General features: G+C 56.9%; 1 protein-coding gene across 1 annotated transcript; it reads right to left on the reverse strand.

The window, feature by feature from the left end:
• Positions 1 to 1,927: 1,927 nt before the first annotated feature.
• On the reverse strand, positions 1,928 to 25,867 carry ADORA1 (adenosine A1 receptor). The gene is made up of 3 exons (XM_068995751.1): positions 25,796 to 25,867; positions 24,983 to 25,365; positions 1,928 to 2,877 (listed from the first exon to the last, which is right to left on the reverse strand). The coding sequence occupies exons 2-3, from the start codon at positions 25,321 to 25,323 to the stop codon at positions 2,241 to 2,243; spliced, it is 978 nt and encodes a 325-aa protein (XP_068851852.1). The 5' UTR covers positions 25,324 to 25,365; positions 25,796 to 25,867; the 3' UTR covers positions 1,928 to 2,240.

Below are 25,867 nucleotides of genomic sequence, written 5' to 3' on the forward strand. Positions count from 1 at the left end.
GCAGCAGAAATAAGATGCAAGTGGGAGTCAGAGCCGGGCAAAGAGCAGCACTAACCTGAGGGCAGGGTGCTGCTGTGCCAAGGGACCACGGCCTTGGCCTCGGGCATCCTCTCTGTACTCACCTGGGGTTGCAGCATCCTCAGACACCACTGATGCTGGTGCTCCAGGAGACCTGAGGCACTTCCCTCTGCCCTTTCCAGGAGATGCCGGCCCTGGCCAGAGCTGGCACAGGACATGGCCAGGTGGGGGCATGGGAATCACTGCACTGGGCAGAGGAGCCATCGGGCAGATCTGGGATGAGCCAAAGCCTCACCCTCATGTGAGAGGTTCAGTGCTGGCCCCAGGGCACCCAGTGATGCCTGGGAGGGGGGTGTGGGCTGAAGTCCATGGGGAATTGCTGTTCCCAGGGGCTCAGCACCAGCACAGCACCATCCACACCAGGGGAAGGTTGGGAGGGTGTTCGGGACCCCTCCACTCTGATGAGGACTAAAAGAAGGATTTTCTCCTCTCCTTGCCATTGTTTTTCTGCTCTGCTCCCGTATTTCCCAGTGTGGTCTGGGCCAGGAGCCTGGAAATACATCAAGGCTGCTGCAAAATGTGGGAGGCTGAGCCTTTCATCTCCTCTCTTCCTTGCTGCCCTCCTCATCAGCCTGAGCTAAACAGAGCTGGATGCAGCGGTGGGAGAAGGGACACCCAGCCACCCCAGTGCCTGTGCTACACACTCCCAACATTGCTAAAAATCACCCATAAATCTCACCCATCCAAGGTCCTTTTCCTCTCTGCACCCCCAGTCTCTGTGGGAACTTGCTGCAGTCACTTTGCCCATTGTTGACGTCCCCTCTGAGGGGCACGGCCCTGCTGGGGCAGGGGCAGGGTCACAGGACCTGTGTTTCCAATGGGAGCCTGGTGAAAAAGGGATGCTGAGAAGAAAAAATCCCAATCAACTCAGATTAACCCTTCCCACCACTGCTTCAGCCCTGGAGGAGATCTTGCTGCAGAGCAGGGACTGGCACTTCCAGCATCCACAGGGACCAGAGCTGGATGAGGGATGCTCCATCTCCAGCCGCCCCCTCCTCAAATCTACCCCCAGCTGAACTTCAGGGGTGGCAAAGGACCCATATGGTGGCCTGTAGCTGTCCCCCACTGCCCCCAGAGATGCATGGGTACCCCTCTGGCCCTGGGCTGTGGAGGTGGCTGCATTAACCCACAATGTTTGGGTCAAAAGAGTTTGGCTGCACGGAGGGTGGGAGATGAACAGCCTGGGAGAGATTTGCTCTTCACAGAATACAGCCAGGAGAAAAGAGGGAAAATGACTCAAAACCAGAGTAAAGGGAGAGAGAAGACAAGCGGAGAAGGCACACTCTGGGTGCAGCTCACAGGGGTGGTGGGTGCTGCTGGGACCCATGGGGAGCCATCAGGATAGCAAAGGGTGTTTCTGCAGAGTTCTCTGGGGTTGTGATTAAGGGTTGCACCTCTACCCACCTCTACCCACCTCTGTCCACCTCTATCTACCAGCACCCACCCTCCCTACCAATACCCACCTCTGCCCACCTCTCTGGTGGTGCTGAGAGCTGGGGACTGACCCTCTGCTCTGTGGGGTGGTGGGTTCACCACCCTGTGGGTGCTGCCAATGCCATGGGAAGCCTTTTCCTGTATCTTCCCATTTCTCAGCCCAGCTCAGCTCTCTCTGGTTACAGAGAGGAAAGAAAGGGCTTTCAAACTTAATTTCTGCAGAAATCTCACTGCCCTGGACCCTCCTGGTTCTCAGCATCTTCACTCCCACGGGGCATCCCTTTGTCCCAGTGCCCAGGTACCCCTGTGGCTCCATGGACATGGGGCCAGAGCGTGAGGTGCCCCCAGCACCACCAACACCGTGGAGCCAAAGGTCTCCATCAATGGCACCTCCTGGCTGGTTTGGATCACTGGACTTTATTTGCATGAAGATAAACTGCTTGTTTGTCTGTACAATTTCTCCTTAAATACTTGGCAACCCTTAAAAAAATGAAAAACAAAAACAAACGGGAGAAATAAACCTAAACCAGAAAGGAACAGTGCAGGCTACAATATCCAAACAGTACAATGCTTGTGAATAAATAACCCCTGGGGTGGCTGTGGGGACTGCAGGGGCTGCTGAGCCCAGAAGCCCTCGGGTCCTAGCTACCCCTTCCTGGGGCAGCAGGAACAGCGTCCGGCTGGGGACCAGGTGGGCACAGGTGCCCCTCTCTGCCCTCTCCCAGTTCCTAGTTCCCCATCTCAGCCGTGGTGGTGCTGGTGGCGTTTTTGTTGGTTTTGCAGCAGAAGTACTGGTTCCAGATCTGCAGGAAGGCTGTCCGGAACTTCTTGATGCGGAAGGCGTAGACGATGGGGTTCATGGCCGAGTTGCCGTGGGTGAGGAAGATGGCGATGTAGGTGAGGATGTGGGGGGTCTGGCAGGACGGGCAGAACAGGGTGATGCAGTTGAGGACGTGCAGAGGCAGCCAGCTGAGCGCGAACAGAAAGAGGACCAGCGCCAAGGACTTGGCGATCTTCAGCTCCTTCCCGTAGTACTTCTGGGGGTCGTTGGAGCTGGAGGACACCTTCTTGTTGAGCTGCTTGCGGATGAGGTTGAAGACCTCCAGGTAGATGAGCAGCATCAGCAGCAGGGGAGGCAGGACCCAGACGAAGAAGTTGAAGTAGACCATGTACTCCATGCTGATGACTGTCTCAAACTGGCACGTGATGACAAACTCCGTGTGGCTGCCGTTCAGCTCCTGAGTCCTCCGCATCTTGTTGAGGTTGTTCCAGCCAAACATGGGGGTGAGTCCCACCAGAAAAGAGACTATCCAACAGCAGGCGATGGCCACGGCTGCCCGCCGTGGTGTCACGACACTCTTATACCTGTGGGAGAGACAACAGCCACAGGAAGGAGTCAGACATGGGTGGGATGCTCTGCCTGGGGGTTGTGTAGCCCCAGGTGGAGTGGCAGTGCTGGGGTGGCAGTGCCTGTGCTGAGATAAGAGGATGCTCCTCCCTCCCTCCCTCCCTCCTCTGGAAGTGGCTAACAGCCTGTTCTGATAACTGTGTTTACAGTCTGGTTTCCCTGCCTGTGTCCTGGGGTGGCAGAGACCCCAGACACGATCCGTGGGCTCTGGGGGATGATGCCAAGCCAGGGAATGCATTAGCACCCGGAATGTGCTTGAGTGCCCAACCCTCATGTCGTGGAGGGGGTTCATGTGCTCTGGGGCCCAGCTCCCACCCAAGCACCTGCACCCAGAGCAGCACTCCCTCTCCTCCTGCCACGCACCAACCCTGCCAGCCCGCTGCCCCAGACAATTGCCCTGTGTGTGAGGAAATGGCCAGGAAAAGCATCCCCTGGGCTGCTGTGCTGGGATGGTGGAAGGATCTGCGGGTGCTAATGGACCCCTGGGGAAGCTCCTGGGCACAGCCTGTTTCATCTCCTAATGCGCTCAGATTGACAAAACCCTCTTTCTTGATGGGCTGATGCCAGGGGCAGGGGCAGGGGGAGGAGGAGAGCTGTGTTCTGGCCAGGCTCTGCTCCCTCCCTGATGTCCCTGGGGAGCCACTGGGGCTGGGCTCATCTCTCCAGAGTTCTCCAAGCGGGAAGTGCAGTCTGCTGGATTGATTTTTCCCCCTGGCCCTCCAGAAAGCTTTTCCTTGGAGGCCAAGATGATTCTTAGCCCAAGAGTTATTGGTTTCCACTGAAGGCAATTAAACAAAGAACGTTTTCCTGGCTGTTTGCTGGGTCTCTCAGTGCTGCTGGTGTTGTTAACCCAGCCATGGGGGCCGTGGGGAGGTGGCTGGCAAACCTGGATTCTCAATCCTGCTGCTCAGAGCTCCCTGCTGCAGGTCTGCAGCCTTCACGTGTGATGAAAATGGAACATTTTGGGCCTTTTTTATAGAGCTGAGGACCCAAACCCACTCTCCCTTCTCAAGACCCCTCATGGGCAAGGCATCAAGGTCAGAGCTCGGATGGGTACAGGCTGGAGGAGGGGACATCAGTCTGAGTCCGGAGGGTCCAGAGCCACTGGTCCCTGACTGCTTTCCTGCACAAAGCTCCTGTGCTCTGGGAAAAGCTTCACAACCTCCCGGTGGCAGCCAGGTCCCGTGGGAAGGAGGTGACAACGTGGGCAGCTGTTTCCGCTGAGAGCTAAGGCTGGATTTGGAGAGTGATTTATTCCTCATGGGGAGGAGAGAGGGCAGGAGACCCTGAGAAAGGCTCAGGGCAGGGAGAGCTGGGGCACGGGGAGGGCAAGGGGTGGTGGGAGAGAACCGGCACCAGGGGTCAAGTGAAGGGAATGGCCAGGAGGGTCCATGGGAGCAGCGGGTGGCAGAGGGATGCCAGCAGCTCCCGTGGGGCCGTGTGCTGACCCCTGCACCCCATGTCTGACATCAGGTCCTTGGGGAGGGCTGATGTGCCCTCCAGCTGTGGCACCCCACTGCCACCTCCCCAGGCTCGAGCAGCTTGGGGGTGACACCAGAAACAGCAGCAGCACCATCCCCCAGCTCCTTCCCTCTTTGCAACCCCTGCACGCTGTGTCCCGTGTCTCTACTCCTGGGGGCTTCCAGGGTCTTCTACTGACTTTGCTGGACATGCTCCCACCCCAGGTGCTCCCTGACCTGTAGAGCTGTGTGGGAGCCATTGCCCAGCAGACAAAGATGCTGAGCAGCACCGGTGTCACCGTGGTCCCCAAACACAATCCCAGGGCTTGCAGGCACCACCCAGGCACAGGGTCCATCCCTCCTCACTGCACACCCATCCCTCTCCATGCTCCATATCCACCTTTACCCCTTGCTGCAGTGCCTGGCCTGACACTGTTTGGGAGCAGGACCTGGCTCTCCCTGCTCCTGCCTTCACTTTTCCCCACAAGGTTTGAGGGTGGACCTGCAGAAGCATCATCCTCCAGCCTGTGTGCGACACGGTCACAGGAAAAGTGGGAGAACCAAAAGACCCATAGAAAACAGCAACATTTGCAGCTCATTGCTCCTTCAAGCAACAAGCCAAGGGCAGAGGCAGCTGCAGGAAATGTGCTCTGGGGGGCCTCTGTGCATTGTCCCCATCAGCCCCCACAGACAATGACAAAAGGTATAAAATTGCTCCAAGCTCCTCCTCCCTCCAGCCCACCAGGTCCATCCATCCACTGGGTCTGACCACGGAGCTCTCATGGGGCTCAGCTGCTCTGAAGGCCGCAAGTCCAACTTCAATTCCTGTTGCACTTTATTTTCCTTGGAGGTGTCCAAAGAATGCCTGGACATGGCACTCAGTGCTCTGGGCTGGGTGACAAGGTGGGGATCGGGCACAGGCTGGAATTGATGGTCTCAGAGGGCTTTTCCAACCTAATTGATTCTGTGATTCTGTAAAGGGTGGAAACACAAGATCCCACCTAATTCTCACCCCCTGCCACACGGTGGGAGGACAGTTAGCAGAGGGACAGGGACAGACTTTGCTGTTCCCAATGTTACCCTTGGTTATGCCATAGAAGAAAATCTTCTCTCGTTTGTCTCATTTTGCATTAATATGGGGCTGGAGTTTGGGGTGGCCTGGGAGGCAGAAGCACTAGAAAATGCTGATAATGGCTCACAGTTAATAAATAATCGTATTATTCTCATCAGAACCAGAGCAATTACCAGCATCATTGCAATTTTATTACTGCTATTATTTTTATTAACAGCTGTGACTAAAACATCCATGGTAATCGTCACCCCCATCCTCACCCACTTCAGGTTTGTTTCCTCTGCCTGTGGGGGTTTGAGCCTGACCATAATTGGTGGATGCTCCCCCTGCCCTCCCTGAGTGGTGGTTTTTGCACCATCCCTTCCCCACAGAGACGGGCATCGACCCAAGCCCTCCTGGGTGCCAAGTCCAAGAGAAAGGACCAAAAACCATCCAGCCTCATCATGAGAGGGGATGGGCAGGAGCTGTGGTGTGGAACAAAATTGCCTTTGAGGGTTTGGAAGATAATGCCAAGAGGCAAAATGGCAATTATTGATAGAGCTGTTTGCTCCCCAGGGGAAGGGAAGAGGTGATGGGTGGAGGCAGAGGCCGACAAATTGTCCCCAGGGGCTGCACAGAGCTGACAGGGAGCAACTCTCCAGGGAAAGATGCTGTCTGCAGGAGAGGCTGAAAATGGAGCAGACACTGAGGCCCCTTTTCTCAAGGAGATCATAGGATCCTAGAATGGTTTGGGTGGGAAGGGACTTAAATCCCATCTCCTTCCACCCCCTGCCACGGACAGGGACACCTTCCACTAGCCCAGGTTGCTCCAAGCCCCGTCCAACCTGGCCTTGGACACTTCCAGGGATCCAGAGGCAGCCACAGCTGCTCTGGGCACCCTGTGCCAGGGCATCAACCACCCTCACAGGGAGAATCTCTTCCCAATACCCCATCTATCCCTGCCCTCTGGCACTGGGAAGCCATTCCCCCTTGTCCTGTCACTCCAGACCTTTGTAGTGGTCCCCTGGCCATCACTCTGAAGACACTACCCATCCTCCTTTCCCTTTGGTCCTCATTCCCAGGCTAAATTCTACTTCTTCTGCACATCCTGATGTGTCCAGACCTCCCCAACCCTCTCTGCTGCAGCCCAGGGAGCCCAGCTCAGCCCAGGCCCTGCTCTGAAGGCGTCAGGCCCCCGGTGGGCAAAGCCCCTGTGACCATTTCAGATATTCGGGCATGTCTGAAAGCACCTGGAGAACGGAGCATCCGTTGCTTCCATGGATTTCACCTTTGCCTTGGGGTCTGTTCCTCGAGAGAGATGAGGGCTCATTTCCAAGATCCTGGCCCAGAGGTCAATCCAAACCCAACACTCACCAAACAGCTCTTGTTTTGTTTGAAAAAGCTTCAAAGACTCCAGGCCTGGTTTGAATAAAATGTGGAGGTTTTTAGCAGTTCTGTGATTAGTTTTTCTGTCCACAAAACACTTGCTGTTGTCCAGCCAGTGCCAAGATGTGGCTTTGCTGGTCTTTGCTCTGGAGAGCTTATTGCAGTGCAATTCCTGGGGAATTAATTCGCTAATGAAGACAGACCATTACTAATGAAAAGAAGCTGGAGCCAACGTGGCAGGAGGAAAGGAGGCCAAGCTGACATGAAGCTCATCTGCACGATGAACACAGCAAGAAAAAGCAGCCAGACCATGTCCTGATCTAATTGAAAGTCTCTAGACAAAAGTGCTTTGATCACAGAGGGTTTGGATTCCTGCTCCTTTCCCCTGGCTGTATCTTCCCTTCAGATCTTTCAGTGTCCTGGAGGCTGCTGGGTGGGAAAACACAGATTGTTGGTGTTCAAAGCTGCTCAGAAATGAGAACCTGAGAAATGCAAAGTGGTGTCTGGGTTCTGCGAGGGCGAGGTCAGCTACGGCTCAGGGCTGGGACAAGGAGGTCCCTGGGTACTCACACAAGGTGGGAAGGGCTGCAGAAGGAACCCTGATCACCGAGCCTTTGTCACCTCTGATCCTGGAAGTGAAAGGTCGGTTCCTTCTTCACAGAATCACAGAATGGGAGCAAATGTGGGTTTGTGGCCACTGGAAGGTGTGTCACCACGTGAGTGGTGGCCTTGGGAAGGACAGAGGTCAACCAGCATCAGTCAAAGCTGGTGTTTGGATGGACATGACAGCTTGTTCCTACAAATGCTTGGAATGGAGGGACTGGTCCTATCAGCACCCCCTTGGGATGCATGGGGGATTGTCCCAGTCCCCAAACCCCAGACTGGTTGCTTGTCAAAAGCCAGCTGGCCAGTAAAGGCATAAAAAACTGGTCTGGTCTTTCAGGCGAGCCAGAAGAGCCACATCCAGCCAGGACATTGGTGCTGGTTGGTGCTGGAGCCCCTGTCCTGCACTGAAGTAGCCCAGCAGTGTCCATCAGCACAGCCTTTCCAGCCTGACACCTGCATCCTACCACAGAGCCACTTCCCAGTGCTCCAAGGGGCCCTGGAGGACCCTGTGTGTGTCCCCTCCCAGCAGCTCTGGCTGGTCGATCTGCAAGAGATTTGAGCTGTGGGAGAAACCTGAGAAGTTCCAGCAGATCCCTGGGACAAGAGGGAGTGGGGACAGGCTGGATGGTCATGACACAGAATCCTGGCCTCAGGCTCTGCCCTGAGGACCTGATTTAAAAGGAGCTGAGGAGGAAAATCTCATCCTGGTACATCAGCCACGTCTGTCTGTTCGGGGTGAGGGACAGTTGGGTGAGGACAATGGTGGCTTTTCTACAGGTCCCACTTTTGGAGGGTTCCCAGGGCAGGAAAGGCACCAATGGGAACAGGCACCTTTTACCCACCACTCACATGGGTGGGGCTGCATCCCAAATCTCCCCCTGGAACCTCTCTGGCAGCCACTGAGCCCAGGTCAGGGCTGCCCTGCTCCCATCACCAACAGCTGCCCCAGTCCGGAGCTGGCACTGGCTCAGCCCAGGGGGCCGTGGGTGCCTGGTGCTCCCTGGGCCGTGTGCTACGAGGAGAGGAGGGCACAGGAGGTCCAAAGCTGAGAAGGGGTCCAGGGAGGGATGTTCTCCACGGTTGCTGGGTCCTCCCACCCCCACCTGGGAGTGTCCCTGTGTGCTCTGAGCTGTGATTCCAGGGGTCACGGCTGTCACTGGAGCATTCTTGGCTGTCACTGTGCCCTGCAGACCATCCAAGCAGGGCTGGGACCACCCCACTGAGAGACAGGGAAGGATTTTCTCACCATATGGGGAGAAAAGCTCTCAGAGCTTGGCCCAGCTCTGAGAGCAGCTGGCACCTTTCTAACCTGGCAGCTCTGCCCACACGTGGTGATCCAGAGCTGCAGCCACTCCTGGCTCCCCAGAGAGGACCTGGGCATGAGCAGCCTCTTCTTTGAGGATCTCTGCTCCCAAAACCCTTTGGGTCTTCTCCACTGCAGCATGAGAAGATGGTTCCACACCAGGAGGCTTCTTGATGCAAACATCCCCCAAAGCCAGCAGGAGAGACCCCGAAAGTATGGGGGAGGGTGGATGTGTGCATCCCACTGCCATCCACCCTGGTCCATCTGTGCCCAGGGTTTGGTTTTACCCTCCCGAAATGGTGACTCTGTGTAGGAATCACTCTGCAACGAGTGCCTGCAAAGCACAAACAACTCTGGCCAGGAGAAGCATCTGGCAAGACCTCTGGATGTTTGCAATCTCCTCTAATAGCCACTAATCCTCTAATGGATGTGGGCAAGGGTGATTATGAGGCTGAGGAGAACAAATTCCTGCTGCCAAAATTGACTGGTCCCCACACACTGAAACATGGCCTCCCTAGGGCTTTGGTGAGGGCTTCATTCTGTGGGGGGAGAAGATGGACCTGGTCACAGCTCCAGCAAATGACAAGAGAATAACACAAAAAGGAGGGTTTGTGCTTTGGGCTTTGTCAGAGAAGGTTGTGGAGGGACCTGATGCATTTGCAGGTGTCCTGGGCTTCAAACAGGGCCTGGGGAAATGCTGCTGCCTTGGTGTGGGTTCAGCCTTGGTGTGGGTTCAGCCTGCCCTGGTGTGGGTTCAGCCTTGGTGTGGGTTCAGCCTGCCCTGACACATCTCTCAGGACCTTGGAGACACCCTGAAATTCCTGAGGACTGCAGAGGGATGTGGGCACATCCAAAAGCAGCCCCAGGCACACAAACATCCCCACAAGAAGGAAATAAGGTAGAAAAGAGCTTTATGTGCTAAAATGGCTGGAAGTGGGAATGATGCCTCCATGGGGCAGCCTGGCCATGCCAGGTTATCTTCAGCCCAGAATGGCAGTACCAAAATGAGGGTCCATCTGGGATGTCCATCCAGATGGTGGTTACAGGTGTGGGAAAAGGTGACCCCCCAGCTCCAGCAGTGCCTGGACCAACCCAGAGCCCGGCCACATCCCCCCAACTCTGCCACTCTCCTGATGCCACCAGTCCCAGTGGGACCAAACCTCAAAGCACAGCACACCCCAGAGATCAGCCCACCTTGAGCTTGGCACCTCCCGTGTGGGCACCACCCAGAACCTCAGGAGGTTTCCCTGCTCCCCCATATCCTGCACACCCCCACAGGCCCAGCTGGCTCTGAGCTAAACCTGCCATATTTCAGGTTCCCATGACAGGATCGAGTCTTTTCCTGCAGAGCCAAGGAGTCTTGTCCTATCACACCTTGGTCCCTGGGAGCAGCCACAACATCCCACCAGGCTGGCTGAGCTCCCCACGCCAGAGCTGGATCCCTGCCTCGCTCCAGGTGCCTGCGCTGCTGGACTGCCCCGGCCCTGGGAGTGAATCACAGCCTTTGGGAACAAACCACAGCCTTCCAGTAACTGCAGAGCTTCTTTCGGATCACTTGCCCAGCTGGCCTCAGCTGCGAGGTGGGGGCTGAGTGACCACGGCGGCTCCATCACGGACCGGTCCCGACAGCTCCCCCGGGGTGTCCCGGGGCTCCCCCGGTGACCAGGGGCTGCAGGGGAAGGGGGAGCACGGGGGGGCTGGAAATCTCAGGGAGGGAGGATGGAAAGCACAGAGACCTCCCACTGAAGGATCCTTCCCTCAGGCTCTGCCCTGGTCCGCAGGAGATGCGGCTGCTGTCCAAGGAAAGTGAAGGAGTGCGAGTCACCCACTCTGCTCAGAGAGGATTTTCCTCACATCCTCCAGCAGCATCCTTCACCCCACAGCCAGCATCAATCCCTTCTGCTCAGAAAACTGACCCTGTTTGCAAACTGCTGCACCCTGATGTGGACTTTGTCACTGCACAAGCAGGTTCTCAGCAAGCACCACTCACCCCGTGCTCAGCCCCTCATCCCCAATGTGTGTGTGGAGGTTAAGCAGGGAGCTGGGGATGGCCAGGCCATCTAAAGCCTGAGGGAAATGACAATTTAACTTGTGTCTATCAGTGAGCACTGCCCTTCAACCCCAGACAGACCCTTCATGCCCCAAAGGGAGCTGTGAGACCCCTGATGCCACGGGCAGCACCGAGTCCATCCAAGGGTGCTGAGTGAGTGACCCTGCTCTGGACCCTCTTGCTGCCATGGGACAGTGTGAGGGTGCACCCAGTGGCCCTGGTCAATGGGGCACAAGTCCCACTGAGCCATAATTTTGCACCCAGGCAGCTCCAGGGCTCCCTCCCACCTCCATCATGTGTGGTCAGGGCCCTCCAGGACCCCTGGATTTTCTGGGACCTTTGGCTTCTTCCTCCAGGACTGGAGGTAGGCAGGAGGGAAGTGATTTAACACTATTGGCAAAGGCTGCTAAATCATCAAACGAGCTGCAGAATCTCAAAACCAGTGATGTTCTCTGAAAAAATGTGATGCTCTCGTCTTTTGGCTGCTGCTTTCAGGCAACAACATTTTGAGCAAAGCAAAGCATGACAAATGCTGCTTTAAAAGAGAAAAGAAGCAGAAGCTGAGATTCTTTTATAGCCCCAGGACTTTGGGAATTAGGACACACGGAGAAGGACAGCTTGGTCCCCAAGAGATGGGGGTGAGGTTGTGAAAGCTGCAGGACAGCACGATGAGCACCATGGACTTGTCTCCAGTGCTGCCCCTGTACAATATATCCCCTGGACATTTTTAGTGTCTAAACAGTTTTGTTGTCAAAACCAGGAGTTTGCTGTGTGAGGTGAGGGGTCTGAGTCTGAGGGTGGCTCCCACACAACCGCATCACCGTGCTGAGGGAGCAACCCCACCTCCAGCAGAAGAGAATTTCAGGAGGAGCCCCTCAAACCCCACGTGCATCTCCCTCTGGCCAGGCCAGACGGGGCTTGGAGCAACCTGGTCTAGGGAAGGTGTCCCTGCCCATGGCAGGGGAGGGAACAGAGTGAGCTTTCAGGCCCCTTCCCACCCAAACCATTCCATGATTCTGTGGCAGTGCTGGAGGTGTTTCTCACACACTGCCGTGGCAGGATATCAACCTGCTTGGCCAGGTCGTCTTCCCTGGCTGTACTGGGCCATCACCCTGTGCACTTGGCCACCTCCAGGGGTGTCACACACCAGCCCTTCCCTGCCACGGCAATTAGCCAGGAGGTGATTGTCTAGACCCAACTCAGAAGCATATATGTGTGATTGGATAAGTGAGGGCGAGGTATTCCCTGGGTACAAAGGGGAAGGGATAAAAGGCAGCTTTTGCCAATCTTCAGTGCAAATCCAGGGCTTGGCTGGATAAAAGCGGTGGTTTTTCAATTACTGCTCGTATCACACTTGATTTTTCTATGTGTTGCATATTTTGGCTCTTTATGCAAAAGAACCTCTTTGAAATGAGGACTCTGACAGTCAGCCCTCAAAATTTAGAAGGGAGGGGGAAGAGGGGAGAATGAAGGAAGAAAGTAGCTGTAAAAGCCACTTAAAATGCCAAATGTGACAAATGTGGCTCTGAGAAATGGAAATGGGACAGACAGACCTGATGTGACTGGGCTCCCAGAGCCTCTGTGACTCAGAGTCCATCCCACAAAATGCTGGGCTGCGGGGGGAAAGCGGCTGTGCTGGGAGGGAGGTGCCAGCTGAGGAAGTGCCCAGTGCCAGCACCCCTCCCTGCTGGTCACCGCCGCACTGCTACAGCAAAGGCCAGCTTGGTCTCCAGGGGAGGCCTCCGGCCAGGGCAGTCTGGAAAGCATCAAGAACCATTAAAGAGGTAGGAGCAGATCAGGGACCCCAAGGAGAAGGGAAATGAGGGGGGTCTTGAGAGCTGCTGTTGTTTTTATATCTGCATTCAACAGGACAGCGAGATCTGCTCCCCAGATAAATGGGAGGCAGGAAACTGGAGATAGAATCTCCATTAAGAGGCACCAACCAAGCCTCAGAGCAGGGCTGAGGTGGGTCTTTATCTCTCCAATGCAGAAGGACTCATCAGAAAAAAAGAGATATCCTAAATTACAGCTGGAACAAGAGATTGGCATTGGCTGCCTTTTAATTTCTTGGGTTTTACACTTCTCTTGCTAACCTGACTCCTGATTTTGCAGTCAACAACTAAACTCCTCAGTTTCTTAGGCTACAACTTTTATTAGATCAGGATCCTCACAGCACAATTTGTCACTGCAAAGGGAACATTTCCCTTCTTACACTTAACCCAGTTCAAAGATCAGGACATTCAAGAGTGAAAAATTGGCTGGAGGTTCCCAAAGCGAGGGAGGCTGTTTTCTCCACCCAATGCCGAGAGGAGAATTAGCAGTGCTGATGAGATCTACTGTTTCTAAACCTCAGAGGACACAGTAACCCAAAACAACCAGCCCGGCACCTTCTGTCCAATGCATATTTCCCCTGATTAAAAGATCAATTTCAAATGCAAAAGCAGCTGGATTCATTTAAGTTTTTTTGTTAATGAGTTGGCTATATGTAGTTTCAACTGGTGAAACTAATTTTGGAGGTAACAATTTGGGCTGCAGTTGGCTTCCAACTTCTGTCCAAATGCAACTCCCCACAAAGCTTGAGCAAAACCTGGGTGCTTCCCCCCTCCACACACCAGAAAGATGGAAGAAGTAACCATCAGAGCACATGTGTGTAAGGCCATTGAGTTGTTTATGGTGGGATGAGTCTGAACTGTGAATCCATATCTCAGTCAGTCAAATGAAATGCCAAATTGGAAGTGAAGGCTCCAGTTAACACCACAATTAAATGTTCCCTCACCTCGGAGAATCTGTCACAAGGAAAGCAAATAAAAAGTGCAAATGCAAAGCAAACCTGGAGTTTATTTGCAGTCTGTTTTCTCATTTAGATTAAAAGATTATTTATTCCCTTGGAAGAAAACTGAGGGGCCTTGTTCCCTGGGAGAAAGCAGCTCGGTATTTCCATCAGGATGGTGGAGACCCAAGACCAGGAATTGCAGTGAAATGCCTCAGCTGGGCCTAAATTACAGCCTGTGCATGTTCCTAATTACTCTGGTCTTAACTCTGGGCAAGGAACAATGGGCAGACACAGCCTGAGGCTGCCCAGGCAGCCTGGCTGGCTCAGGCCATGGAGATGAGGGACACAGAGCAGGCAGGATGGAGGTCATGGAGGCTGGGAGAGCTGGAGGTGTTCACCTGGAGAAGAGGAGGCTCCAGGGAGAGCTCAGAGCCCCTTTCAGGGTCTAAAGGGTCTCCAGGAGAGCTGGAGAGGAACTTGGGACAAGGGATGGTAGGACAGGACAAGGGGAATGGCTTCCCAGTGCCAGAGGGCAGGGTTAGATGGGGTATTGGGGAGAAATTCTCCCTGTGAGGGTGGGGAGGCCCTGGCACAGGGTGCCCAGAGAAGCTGGGGCTGCCCCTGGATCCCTGGAAGTGTCCAAGGCCAGGTTGGATGGGGCTTGGAGCAACCTGGGCTGGTGGAAGGTGTCCCTGCCATGGCAGGGGATGGAACAGGATGAGCTTTGAGGTCCCTTCCCACCCAAACCACTCTGGGATTCTGGGATTCTATGAAATGCATTTCCCTCTCCCTGAGCCTCGGCACAGCCAGGGCCGCCTGTGGGTGGGGAGCAGGGCTGGAATGTGGGGGATGCCCACAAGACCCCCTCAGTCATGTGTGGCTCACATGGGGTGGAATGAGATGATCTTTAAGGTCCCTTCCAACCCAAACCATTCCAGGATTCCATGATCCCCTGGAGAAAAGGGGCCTCAGTGACTGCTCCATCCTCAACCCAAGAAACTTTGACTGCAGCATCTCCTGGATTCTGGGATTCCAGGTCTTCTACTACTGGGCCACTTTGAGCTCCCTTGGAGCAAACAAACCTCCCTGAGCACATAAGGAGCCTGTGTCCCAGCAGTGCTGAATGTGGGGAACGAGCTCCCTGAAAACAGACCCACCTGAGCTGCACCCATGCAGGGCTGCCCTGGCTCTGCTCAGGCTTTGCCGGGTCCATCTGGACCGAGCTGAGCCCTTGGCTCTCCCAGCTGGGACCACTTAGTGGAGAACGGAGCCCTCGCACCGAGAGAAATGAGTGTTTGGTTTGTGTGTTCACGGGTAAAGGCACTGAGCGTTGTTACCAGAGCAGAAAAGAAAGGAATAATTTAATCCGTAGGACTGTGCTAATTCTGGCGGTGTCTGAGACAGCATTTCTCAGCATCAGCCCCTCGCTGCTGTCACAGAGAGAGCATCACTCCCTGTGTGAACAGATGGGGAGACTGAGTCGCAGAGGGGAGCTGTGATCTGCCAAGATGGACCAAGCTCAATGAGAAAACATCCCTGGTGCCAGGAGCTGGCACTCTGCTTGTTTGAAGGAGGCCCAAAAAATCATCCCCGTCTCTGGTTGCAGGGAGAGAAATGGCCTGGAGAAGGTGGATAAACAGCCACGGCAGCAATGTCCACAGTGCACAGAGGGGTAAACCCAGATGCCCCAAATCTTTCCAGCGGCTGATCCTGCTCTGCTCTTCCCTACATCACCGAACACGGCCCTTCCTCCCCTATTTGCCCCCACAGCTCACCAGCCCTCAGCCCGCAGGACTCTGTAAGAGACCATCTCAGCCTTCCAGGGTTATTTCATCCCCTCTCACTGCTGGCATCACCAGTGATGTCTTCCCTTCCCCCTGCCCTGCCCGTCCAGCCGCCCTTGGGAAGGGCGTCTCTGCAGGGCCAGAGGTGCCCTGGGGGTGGCCCGGGTGCTCAGCTCATTGCTATTCTGCAGGACACCCGCAGGCTCCGGGGCTTTTGTGGCCGCCTTAGAGAGCATCGATTGTTCTTTCTTGCCACTGGGCACCCTGTGCAAGAGCAGCTGGGCGGCTGCGCTGCCAGAGCAGGAGCTCCCTGCCAGGAGCCCAGGCAGCCTCTGGGACAGCACCTTTCCCATTCCATGGCCTTGAAAGGTCAGGTCACCTTGGGTGAGATGTGTCCCAGAAGGACCAGCTCCTCGGGATGCTCCTCCCAACCTACAGGCAGCCCCAGCGCTGGGCTCTGCCGCTCCTGTGTCCATCCTGCTGCTTTGGCAGGATCCCTGTGAAAAGTCATTCATTTGTCTCCAGGACAATCCAATGCTGTTCCTATTAGCTCAGCTGTGCTGGCTGTCATTTCCCCAGGCTGAGACGGTGCTGTTGTCCCCAAGGGGATGAGCCTCTTGAGCTGTCCCCATCCCTCCCAGGAGTCTCTCACTCCTGTGGTCCCCTCCAAGCTCCATGTCCTGCTGTCTGCAGAGACCACAACCCTCCCGAGCTGTGTCTGGGCTTCCCTCACACCCCTGTGGGCAAGATCCTTCAGGGCTTTTCCCTGTCCTTCCAGACAAAGGTTTTCTTCCAGCCCATCAGTTCCTCTCCAGTCTGAAATGACTCCGCTGTGTGTCACAATGAAACTCATCTCCCAGGTTCTTTCACCGTGGCACCTCTCACACATTTTCCTCTTTTTTTCCATCCTTCCTTGTGGTGCCATGACCTTTCTCTCCCCCCTGCCTCCACCCCAGGACACAGACCTGCCAATGCACCTCTGTGGCCCCTTGGATGAGCCATTCCCCGCTGTCAGGCTGATTTCAAGTGCAGTCATTTGGATGCAGGAGCTCCATTGTCCCCATCCCTGACCCTTTGTCCAGCCCTGCCTGTTCTGCCTTGGAGACCAACGGACCTGCATGTCCCAGGCCAGCCAGCCAGGTCCCCACAGAGCAGATCCCCAGGCCCAACAGTCCCTTCTGCTTGGTACAAGCTGCTTCGAGGTGTCCCAGGCAGACTTCATTTGGTCTGGCCTCACAGGGGTCCCTCCAGGTCTGACTTTGGAAGTGGAGGCTGGTGGGCTTTGTCCCAGCTGTCTCCCCCCCAATCTCATGGCCAAAATCCCCTTCCTGGTCAACAGAGCCAATCTGGTCCTTTTAAGACACAGTTAAGCTTATTCTGACACCACTGTGGACTAAATGGACTAAAAAACCCTTCTGTGATTGATCTGGGAGAGTAAGAGGAGCTGAGGGTGGTTTGGCTGTTGGTGGCCACATGGCACGCATCAACAAGAGGCCACATGCCTGTGCCAAGGGCTGGGCAGTGACACAGAGACCAGCCCAGACCCCAGAGCCACTCACTGGAAAGGGCTCCATGTCAAGAGAAGCTTTTGAGCCCTTCTGCACCCCAGCCCAGACCCCAGAGCAGTGTCTGAGCCCCTCTGCACCCCGGCCCAGACCCCAGAGCAGTGTCTGAGCCCCTCTGCACCCCGGCCCAGACCCCAGAGCAGTGTCTGAGCCCCTCTGCACCCCGGCCCAGACCCCAGAGCAGTGTTTGAGCCCCTCTGCACCCCAGCCCGGACCCCAGAGCAGTGTCTGAGCCCCTCTGCACCCCAGCCCAGACCCCAGAGCAGTGTCTGAGCCCCTCTGCACCCCCTGTGAGTCACTCCTGCTCTGTCACCTGCTCTGGCTGATGTGGAGTGCAGGTGGGACCAGAGGTGGGACTGTCTCGCTAAAGGCACCTCCCCAGGACAGAGTCACATTCCCACCTCTTGGGGGTGGGGGAAGACCCGGGACCCCATCAAAGGGCTCCTGCATGCCCTGAGCCAGCTCAGCACAGACCGTGGTGACCTGGGCCTGACTCACCCCAACACCCAGCCCGCAGGGCCAGGCTGGGCTGGCAGGGGCCGGGATAGCTGAATCAGCAGCTTTTGCTTTGTCAGAGCCTCTTTCCTGGGCTGTTTTCCTCGTCTCTGTGCCAGCAGCTGCACAGGGCCCTTGGACACCCAGCCCAGAGGGACATCACTGTCACCTCCACCAACCCAGTGCCCTAGGACACAGCCTGGTCACTCCAGGAAAGGGAAAACCACGTCCTGGAAGTGTGACAGTCTGTCTGGGTGCTCCCATGCGGCTCTGGGGCCCTGCAGCTCAGCCCTCGGTCTGTGCCCTGGACACAGGAGCAGCTCTCAGCCCCGGTGAGGGCCCTGCTGTCTGTCCCACCGTGCCTGGGCAGCCACGGCTGTGGGTGCTCCTCGCTTTCTGCTCAGCGGGGGCTTCGTGGGCCCTCTATGCTGCCACGGGATGAGGGAACACAGGCTGGCTGTGTCCCACCTGCTTGGCAGAGTAGATCCTCTTGGGCTGATGGTACCACACCTGAACCACGGCCATGGAGGTGGCAGAGCCTTGCTGGGTTCCGTCCAGGTGGATGGTTACATCCCCACCTGGTCTGGTGTCTGCTTCCTGCAGGATGAGTTCATGGCGAGCCACAGAATCCCGAAATCCCAGGATGGTTTGGGTGGGAAGGGACCTCAAAGCCCATCCAGTCCCACCCCTGCCATGGCAGGGACACCTTCCACTGTCCCAGGGTGCTCCAAGCCCTGTCCAGCCTGGCCTTGGACACTGCCAGGGATCCAGGGGCAGCCACAGCTGCTCTGGGCACCCTGTGCCAGGGCCTGCCCACCCTCACAGGGAAGAATTCTGTCCCAGTATCGAACTTAAATTTCCTTTTTTTCAGTTTGAACCCACTGCTCCTTGTCCTGTCCTACAGACGAGCCAACCTGGCCCTTTTAAGACACATTCAGTCTATTTTAACACCACAAATGGCTGCAAACCCACGCTGTGATGCACCCTGGGCTGTGAAAGAGAAATTTAATTGCATGGAATTACTCCTGCAGGGATCACCAGGGGCAGAACTGGATCCTGGAGGAGCCTGGCTCCAGAGCCCTGGGCACACTCGAGGCAGGGCTCCAGTGCAGGAGCAGAGAGGCCATGCTGTCCTGGCAATCTCAGCTTCCACCCCTTCCCTGTCCCCAGCCTCCATCCCTCACCCGTGGGGTCACCCTGAGCCAGTCATGGCAGCTCTGTGCCTCAGTTTCCCTGCCTGCAGATGTGCCCTTGCTGGGAGCATGTGCTCAGATTTACTGGTGAGACACTGCCAAGGGTCTAGGCCTTACTCTGAAAATCAGTAGAAATGGGTAAAAAGCCAAATGAAAAGGTTCCCAGAGCAGGGGTTTGGGGTGCAGCAGCAGGAAGGAGCAGGTTTTCATTCCTGGCCCTGCAGCACAGCCCTGGCAGACGTGAGCTCTGCTGAGGGACAGATGTGACACTGCTTTTGGGGTCAGTGAGATTACCCGGCACGGGGACCACGCCTTGCCCTACTGGGATACACCAGGACCAGGAGGGGACAGGGTCCTGCTGCTCAGGAAGCCCCTAAAGGGTGTCTTGAGGCCATTCAGCTCCTCTTGCCCCTTTAATTCAGAGAATTTGGGAATAACTCCAAATATCAGCAAGTCTGGAGCATCCCCGCACAGGATTCAGGGCTCTCCTCCCCTTCCCTCCACCCTCCCTCCACACTCAGCCCCTCACTGCATCCCGAGGGGACATCCCCAAGTCCCAGCGTTTTCCCTGCCATTCCAGGAGCTGGGAATGCTGCTGACAGCCCCACTCACCTCCCTGCAGCCACATGGCAGCGTCTGGAGCTTTTGGGAGTGACCTGATTTTGCATCTGCCGGCGAAGGTCTCGTGGCGCCGCTGCAGCAGCTGTGTGAGCTCCCAGCCAGCCTAATCCAGGCACCCCCTCGCCGAGGGAAGAGCCCTCATGGCTTTGATCCCTGACTTAGCCTGTTCCTGGCTGAAAATTATTCTGTGGAGCAGAGAGTAGGGCTGAAAACCGGCTCACCTGGGCATTTTCAGGTCTTTACCAGGATCTCACACCAACATAACCTGCTGGTAAATCCCTGCCCGTCTCAAGGGTTCTGGGATTTTGGTGATACTGGAACTGAGCTCCTGGTGCTGGACTGGCACAGCTCGTCCGTGCAGCCGGATCTGGTTGGAGCAGAGCTCGGTGGGAAATGCTGGCTCTGATGTAGCACCCACACGCTGAGCTGGTGCAGTGTGCTGGAAACTGCGGCTTGGAAACAGCCTCAAGTCTGCAGAAACCTCCCTGGACTGTAATTCCTGCCTTTTAATCTCCATCCTTGGTTCAGAACTGCCTGTTCCATGGAATGAAGGTCTCCACAGATCACTCTCACTAAAAATATACCTGGAGGAGGGCAGCAAGGGAAGAAACAAAAGAGGCGGCTGCAAAGACCTGCCAGTCCCCAAAATTCCTCCAGGTTAGGGAAAACGGGAGTGCTCTCCTTGGAATGAAATGTGCCTTCGCAGGGCCGGGGCCTGTATGGATGGATGGCATCTTTTCACTGACTAATGGAGGTCGAAAGAAGATAGATGAGCTCCCAGGTGAGAGCTCTGAGTCATCTGGATGCTTTTGAAATTCCTCTGAATTTAAAACAGCCCTTGGAAGAGCCACAGTTCGGTTTGTTCACTGGCCTGGCTGGACAGGAGGGTTTCCTGGCACTAAGTGTTGGGAGCACTGGAAAGATGTCCCATGGGCCCTTAGGTGTTTTGGGAGCTGGAATTTGGGCCAAACCATCCCAATGTCCTCGTCCTCGCCCATCCCATGGCAGCAGGTGCGCATCGCTCTCCTGCCAAGACCCTCCATGAACTCTTGGTGGAGGAATCACAGAATCATGGAATGGTTCAGGTCAGAAGAGACCTTAAAGCTCATCTCATTCCACTCATGGGCAGGGACATGCCCATGTCCACTAGCCCAGGTTGCTCCAAGCCCTGTCCAACCTGGCCTTGGACACTTCCAGGGATGGGGCAGCCACAGCTTCCCAGGGACACCTGGAATGGGGAAAAGCCACCTCAGACATGTGTCCTGCTCCATGACCCAGCTGGCTGAGGGCAACAACACCTCCCAGGCTTCCCATGACCCAGCCCTAGCTGGCCCCATGCCTGTGGCCCTTGGCAGGGCTGGAGAGAAGGGGAAAGAGCGCTGCAATCCCAGCAAGAGCCTGAGCTCAGGCAGGAGCCTGGAAAACAAGAGTCCAGGGGGGAAGCTTCCCCCTTTCCCCTCCCTGTCCATCCAGGAGCTCAGAGGTCACCTGCACATCCCCCTCACTTCCTGCCTCCTGGGCACTGCAGTCCAGGACTGAGGGATGTTCCCGCCATCCCTGAGCTCTTTTACCTCCTGACCTTGCAGACAGGGCACTCCTGAACCACCGGACAAAGCCAGCGCTGCCCACAGAGCCACCCCTAACCCTGCCTCACCCTGGGGTCTCCCCCTGCTGTACTCAGCCTCCTGCCCCCCATTCCCTAGAGAGTTCCAACCATTCTGATCTAACTTCCATGGCTCTGCAGCCTCACAGGTGTGCATTCCAAATCTTCAGCAACACCAAATGCGGCTCTCCCTGGCGGGATGCTCCTTGGGATGCTGTAGGGTGAGAAGGGCAGGGCTGAGAGGATACCCCAATGCTGAGGCCCTGACACAGAGGGTGGAGGTCCCGGCTGTGGACGGAGAGATCCCAGTACGAGGGCTCCTGCAAACAGCAGATTCCTGCAGGTTTTCCCTTCCTGGCACGTTTCAAAGTGTTTGAAGTGAGGTCACAAGGTGAGGACCCCCAGGGACACTCCAAGATAGGCTTGGGCTGCATCCATGCATTCGGCATCCCCAGCCAAGGGGGGGTTTGGCACATCCCAAGGACAGCAGCTCCTTTTCTACGGCCCTTTCCAAAGGGCCCAGTGCACATCTCAGAGCAGAGACAGGGCCCCTGAGGCAGCAGGGGCTGGCACTGAAGGAGCTGCATCCCCCCCCAAACATCCCTCCTACACCATCCCCCCCCAAACATCCCTCCAGGCCTGTCTCCTGCAGCATCCTGCCTCCACCGGGATGCTGAGGGGCCGGTTCCTGGCAGACACCCCCAGCCGGCTGCTTCCCCTCCCTTTGAACTCGTTTCATCTTCCCCAAGCACGGCGGTGAGAGGGAAGTTTGGGCTGGGCTGGGGGACCCCGCTGTGCCCAGATGGGGGGGCTCACAGGCCGGGGGTCCTGCCTGGCTACCGGGTGGGGAGGAAGGATGTGAGAGGGGAGTGGGTGTTTTCCACCAGAAGATCTATTTTAGGTGGTTTCCAGCTGTTCCTGTGGGGGCTGGGAAGTGGGGGACCCTTTGCTCCAGCCTGCTCAGCCCAAGAGATGCTCCTGCATCCCTCCACAGTCAAGGAAAAGCCCCTCGGGGGGGGGGAGGCAGCATCACTCAGACCCCAGCAGGCAGAAGGGATCATACCCAGGGGCTGGAGCAGAGGGAGAGGGTTGGGTGGGACATCCCAGCCCCTCGACCATGCTGGGTGTGTGCTAGATGGAGGAGGAAGAGCAGGAGGTGCCAACTCAAAGTCAAACAAGACCCCTCTCCATCTGATAAAATCTGCCTCCACCTTGCAGGAGTGGCCCACGTCCCTCTGGGCTTCTGTGTCCATGGGAAGTGGCCACGGGAGTGATGGGGCATTGGATGCTGCTTTGGCATCTCCCACTGCCATGAAGAGACACCCCAAATGTCTCAGGGCACCCTTTCCTCCAGGAGACACCCACCCCTGGGGCCACCAAGCTCCCAGTGTCCCCCCAGGGCTCAGGTCTCCAGCAGTGGGTCCATGTGTTTCCTGGAAGGGAGGTCAGACCTGCAGGTTGTTCCCCAAACTCTCGGGCCAAGGGCCAGGGTGTCCATGGGGAGCCCGGGGCTGGAATCAGGCTGCCATGCACCGTGTTCCCCATTCCCTGTGAGGAAGGCACAGGGTGCCCAGAGCAGCTGTGGCTGCCCCTGGATCCCTGGCAGTGCCCAAGGCCAGGCTGGACGGGGCTTGGAGCACCCTGGGACAGTGGAAGGTGCCCCTGCCCAGGGCAGAGCAAGGTCCCTTCCCACCCAAACCACTCTGGGATTCTGGGATTCTATGAAATGCATTTTGCTCTCCCTGAGCCTTGGCAGCACCAGGGCTGCCTGTGGGTGGGGAGCAGGGCCGGAATGTGGGGGATCCCCACAAGACCCCCTCAGCCTAGTGTGGGTCACACTGGTGAGGATCCACCCCGTGCCAGGCTTGTGTAAGGAATCCTGCTGGCACAGGAAGGGCTGCAGGGAGCTCACTGTTCACGCCTGTGCCAGAGGACACGTCCCTGGCCCGAGTCCTGGCTGCCCTAGGGATGAGCCTGAGGCAGATATTCCCCACATCCCTCCCCACCTGCCTGCAAATCTCTGCTCAGGTCTGGCTGCTGTCACTCCCTGTGGCCCTCCAGGGATGCTCGGAGCTCTCCCAGAGCTCTCCCAGGCACAGGATCCCCCCAGGGCCCCCCGAGTCCTGCCAGGTGGCCCAGGCTCTCAGTTTGCCATTGCTGGTCGGTGTCATAGTCGGGAATGACACCACAAGAGCCATCAGCACTGTACAAATGCTGTCACTGTCATCCTCAGCATCCTGCAACAGGTAGGGAGAAACTCAAGGCATTTCAGATTCAGGGAACAGTCCTTAGTGGTGTTTCCTGTCCTGTGTGCTATATATAGGGCACTACATTCCCTAAAATCACCACAAGTACCAACTGCCAGGAATTCATGGAGTTGTAGGATTTTTAAGGTTGGGAAAGACCTCTGAGATACTTGAGTGCAACCACTAAGTTGATGAGGTTACAAAGCTTTCAATATTAAAGTAGGCTCTGAAAAGACAGAGGAAAATCTGCTGCTGAGTGCTTGGGCACACAACGGGATCACAAAATTCAGGGTGGAAATTGCATGAGAAAAACCCACCCAAACTGCACAGCATAATACTAATATTGAAAATGCTCCCAGGAAAGCTCCTGGGATCAGGGCAGCAATCTCCCCCAAAAGGCCCAGCTGATGCTCAGAGGCAGCCAAGGAGTTAAAAATGGACTTGTTTGTTAGGAAAATGCCTGACAGGCTGTGCTGCTCTGTGGAGCCGCAGAACTCCCACACCGGAGCCTTCCCCGCGCGCAGGGGATGCGCGAAGCCCAAAAAAGCTCCAAGAGCAGCGACAGGGTGGGAATCACTCTGGTGACACCAGCGGGCTGGGAGACAGGGATTGGGAAAATCACACCTAGGGAGGAAGTCAGGAACAGTCTGTGAAATCGTGTGTGGCAGGGACGGGGTGGGCAGGAACTGCGGGTTTATCCTGCGCCCCTCCTCTGTCTTACACTCCCTCTCCAAGCAGCGTCTGCTGGTGGTGGCTGCGGGAAAATCCCAAAGGAACACATCTCTGGCCTGATCCCATGGATCTGGGAACACTGAGCATTCTAGAGCAGTCAGGTGATCCCAACACAGGTGCCTCCTGTCCCCATCTCCCTGTATGGGAAGGCAATTCCTGCCCCAGGAAAGCTCCTACACCCGCTGGGGTCTGGGCAGCACCAACACAAGGGTTAAAAATGGACTGGTGCTTTTTTGGGGGGCTTGTGCTGATGAAGAGTCGGGGACCCCTCCAGCGAGCTGCCTGAACTGCAAAGGGGTCCCTGGGGTGACACGAGTGCTCAGCTGGGCTCGGCTGTTTCACAGCAATGCTCCCACGGCCGAGCCCAGCAAAGGCGTCCCCGCAGGGCGAGGGGCTGAGCCTGGCAGTGCCCGCGGGCACCGAGGCGGGGTGTCACATCCCCCTCCAGCCCTGTTCACAGCCCCCAGCCCCACCGTGGCACTCCAGAACTGCTTCCCCATCCCAGCACGGCCCCGGCGGGGAGGGAGCGGAGTATAAAGGGTTAAATATCTCTTCCTGGAGCGGCAGAGTTCGAATAAAGTGCTCATATAAAGTGTCCCACTCCTTTACGCCCCGAGGTACTTGCTCTGGGCTTCGAATGGCAACAGATACAGAAGGGGAAAAACCGGGAAAGGAGTTATTTGTGCGGCATCCCATGGCACGGGTCTCTGCTGGGTGAGGCTGCCCCATGAAACGTGCCAGGCTGTCACCTCTGGTCCCTCAGACCCCCAAAGCTGTGTCCCCCAGCAAGCCACCCCTGGGCTCTCCATGGCAAGTGAAAACCTGGCCTGAAAGCCAAACCTGTCATTCTCTTTCCTCCTGGAGCACCCGGCCGGGGCTCTCCCCTGTGCGGGGACACACTTTGTCCTGGCCGTGGGGATCCCGTGAGGGACTGTCCCTCACTGCCAGGCGGCTGCCACAATGTGATCTCTGCCTGCGCACCAAGCACCCCCTGAGCCCCCAAAATAAGCTGCTAGAGGCTCCAGGACCTCCCCCCACCCCAGCCCAGCCTGCCCCGGCTGCTGCTGCAGCCAGATGTGTCTGGGACGGCAGCGTGGAGGAAAGTCCTTTCTCCCAGTGCTTCTCCAAGAGTTTCGGGTTTCCTCACTCCCTTTTAACCTCCACAGCAGAGCTGGTTCTGATGCATTTTCCTACCTGACCGGGATCTTCACCCGCAGGTATCGATCCACGGCGATGGCCAGGAGCGCCAGGATGGAGCTCTCGGTGAGGATGAGGACGGGACAGGCCACCATGAGGCAGGTGTAAAACTCCGTCTGGGGTCCGATGTTGATGATGATGGCCAGGGGGATGACCAGAGCCCCCACGGCCACGTCGGCCACCGCCAGCGAGACGATGAAGCAGAAGGTGGCATCCCGCAGTGCCTGGTTCATCTTCACGGCCCAGATGACCAGGATATTGCCCGGCACGGACACCAAAGCGATGAGCACTTCGATGGAGATGTAGGCAGCCTGGAAGGCTGAGATGGGGTGTGCCATGATGCTCCGGTCCGCCCTGCTGCCGTGGGATCCCTCGGTCACCTGCAAACGCACAGGGAGGCGGTGAGAGAGTGGCATCGCTGACAGAGCTGCGAACGGGATGGAGCCTGTGCGGGGGGTGGGAAAAACCCCTCTCCCGTCTGTGCCGTCCCCCGGGGCTCCGGCCCCCACACACGCCCCCCTCCCCCCAGAACTCATCCCGCACCCACCTCCGTCCCGCAGCGCGACCGCTCCCGGCTCTGCGGAGGGAGCGGGAGCCGCCGGCCAGTCCTGGGAGAGCGGCGGAGCCCCCCGCCCCTCGGGCCGCCCCAGGGCCCTCTGTCGGAGCCCTTCGGGGCCGACGGAGCTGCAGCGGGACCCCCGCTGTCCCCTCGCTGGATCCCCTCCCTGCTCTGCGCTGCTTCCTGCAGCCGCCCGATCCCCGAGCCCCGGCAGCCGCCGCCCGCCCGCTCCCGGCCCCGACCCCTCTCACCTTGTCCTGCAAACCCAGGGCTTGTTTTGGGGTGCCCTCACCCCCGGAGAGCCAGCGCTGTCCCCCCGCAGG

Source organism: Aphelocoma coerulescens, chromosome 26 (genome assembly GCF_041296385.1).
Source record: "Aphelocoma coerulescens isolate FSJ_1873_10779 chromosome 26, UR_Acoe_1.0, whole genome shotgun sequence".
NCBI classification, from domain to species: Eukaryota; Metazoa; Chordata; class Aves; order Passeriformes; family Corvidae; genus Aphelocoma; species Aphelocoma coerulescens.

What these genes read in the sequence shown, in the direction of transcription:
- ADORA1 (XM_068995751.1), bottom strand. Translation starts at nt 25,323, where the DNA reads ATGGCACACCCCATCTCAGCCTTCCAGGCTGCCTACATCTCCATCGAA. An exon ending in CGGGTGAAGATCCCGGTCAG is followed by an intron (nt 2,878 to 24,982) that starts GTAGGAAAATGC and finishes TCTCTCCCACAG; the next exon opens with GTATAAGAGTGTCGTGACAC.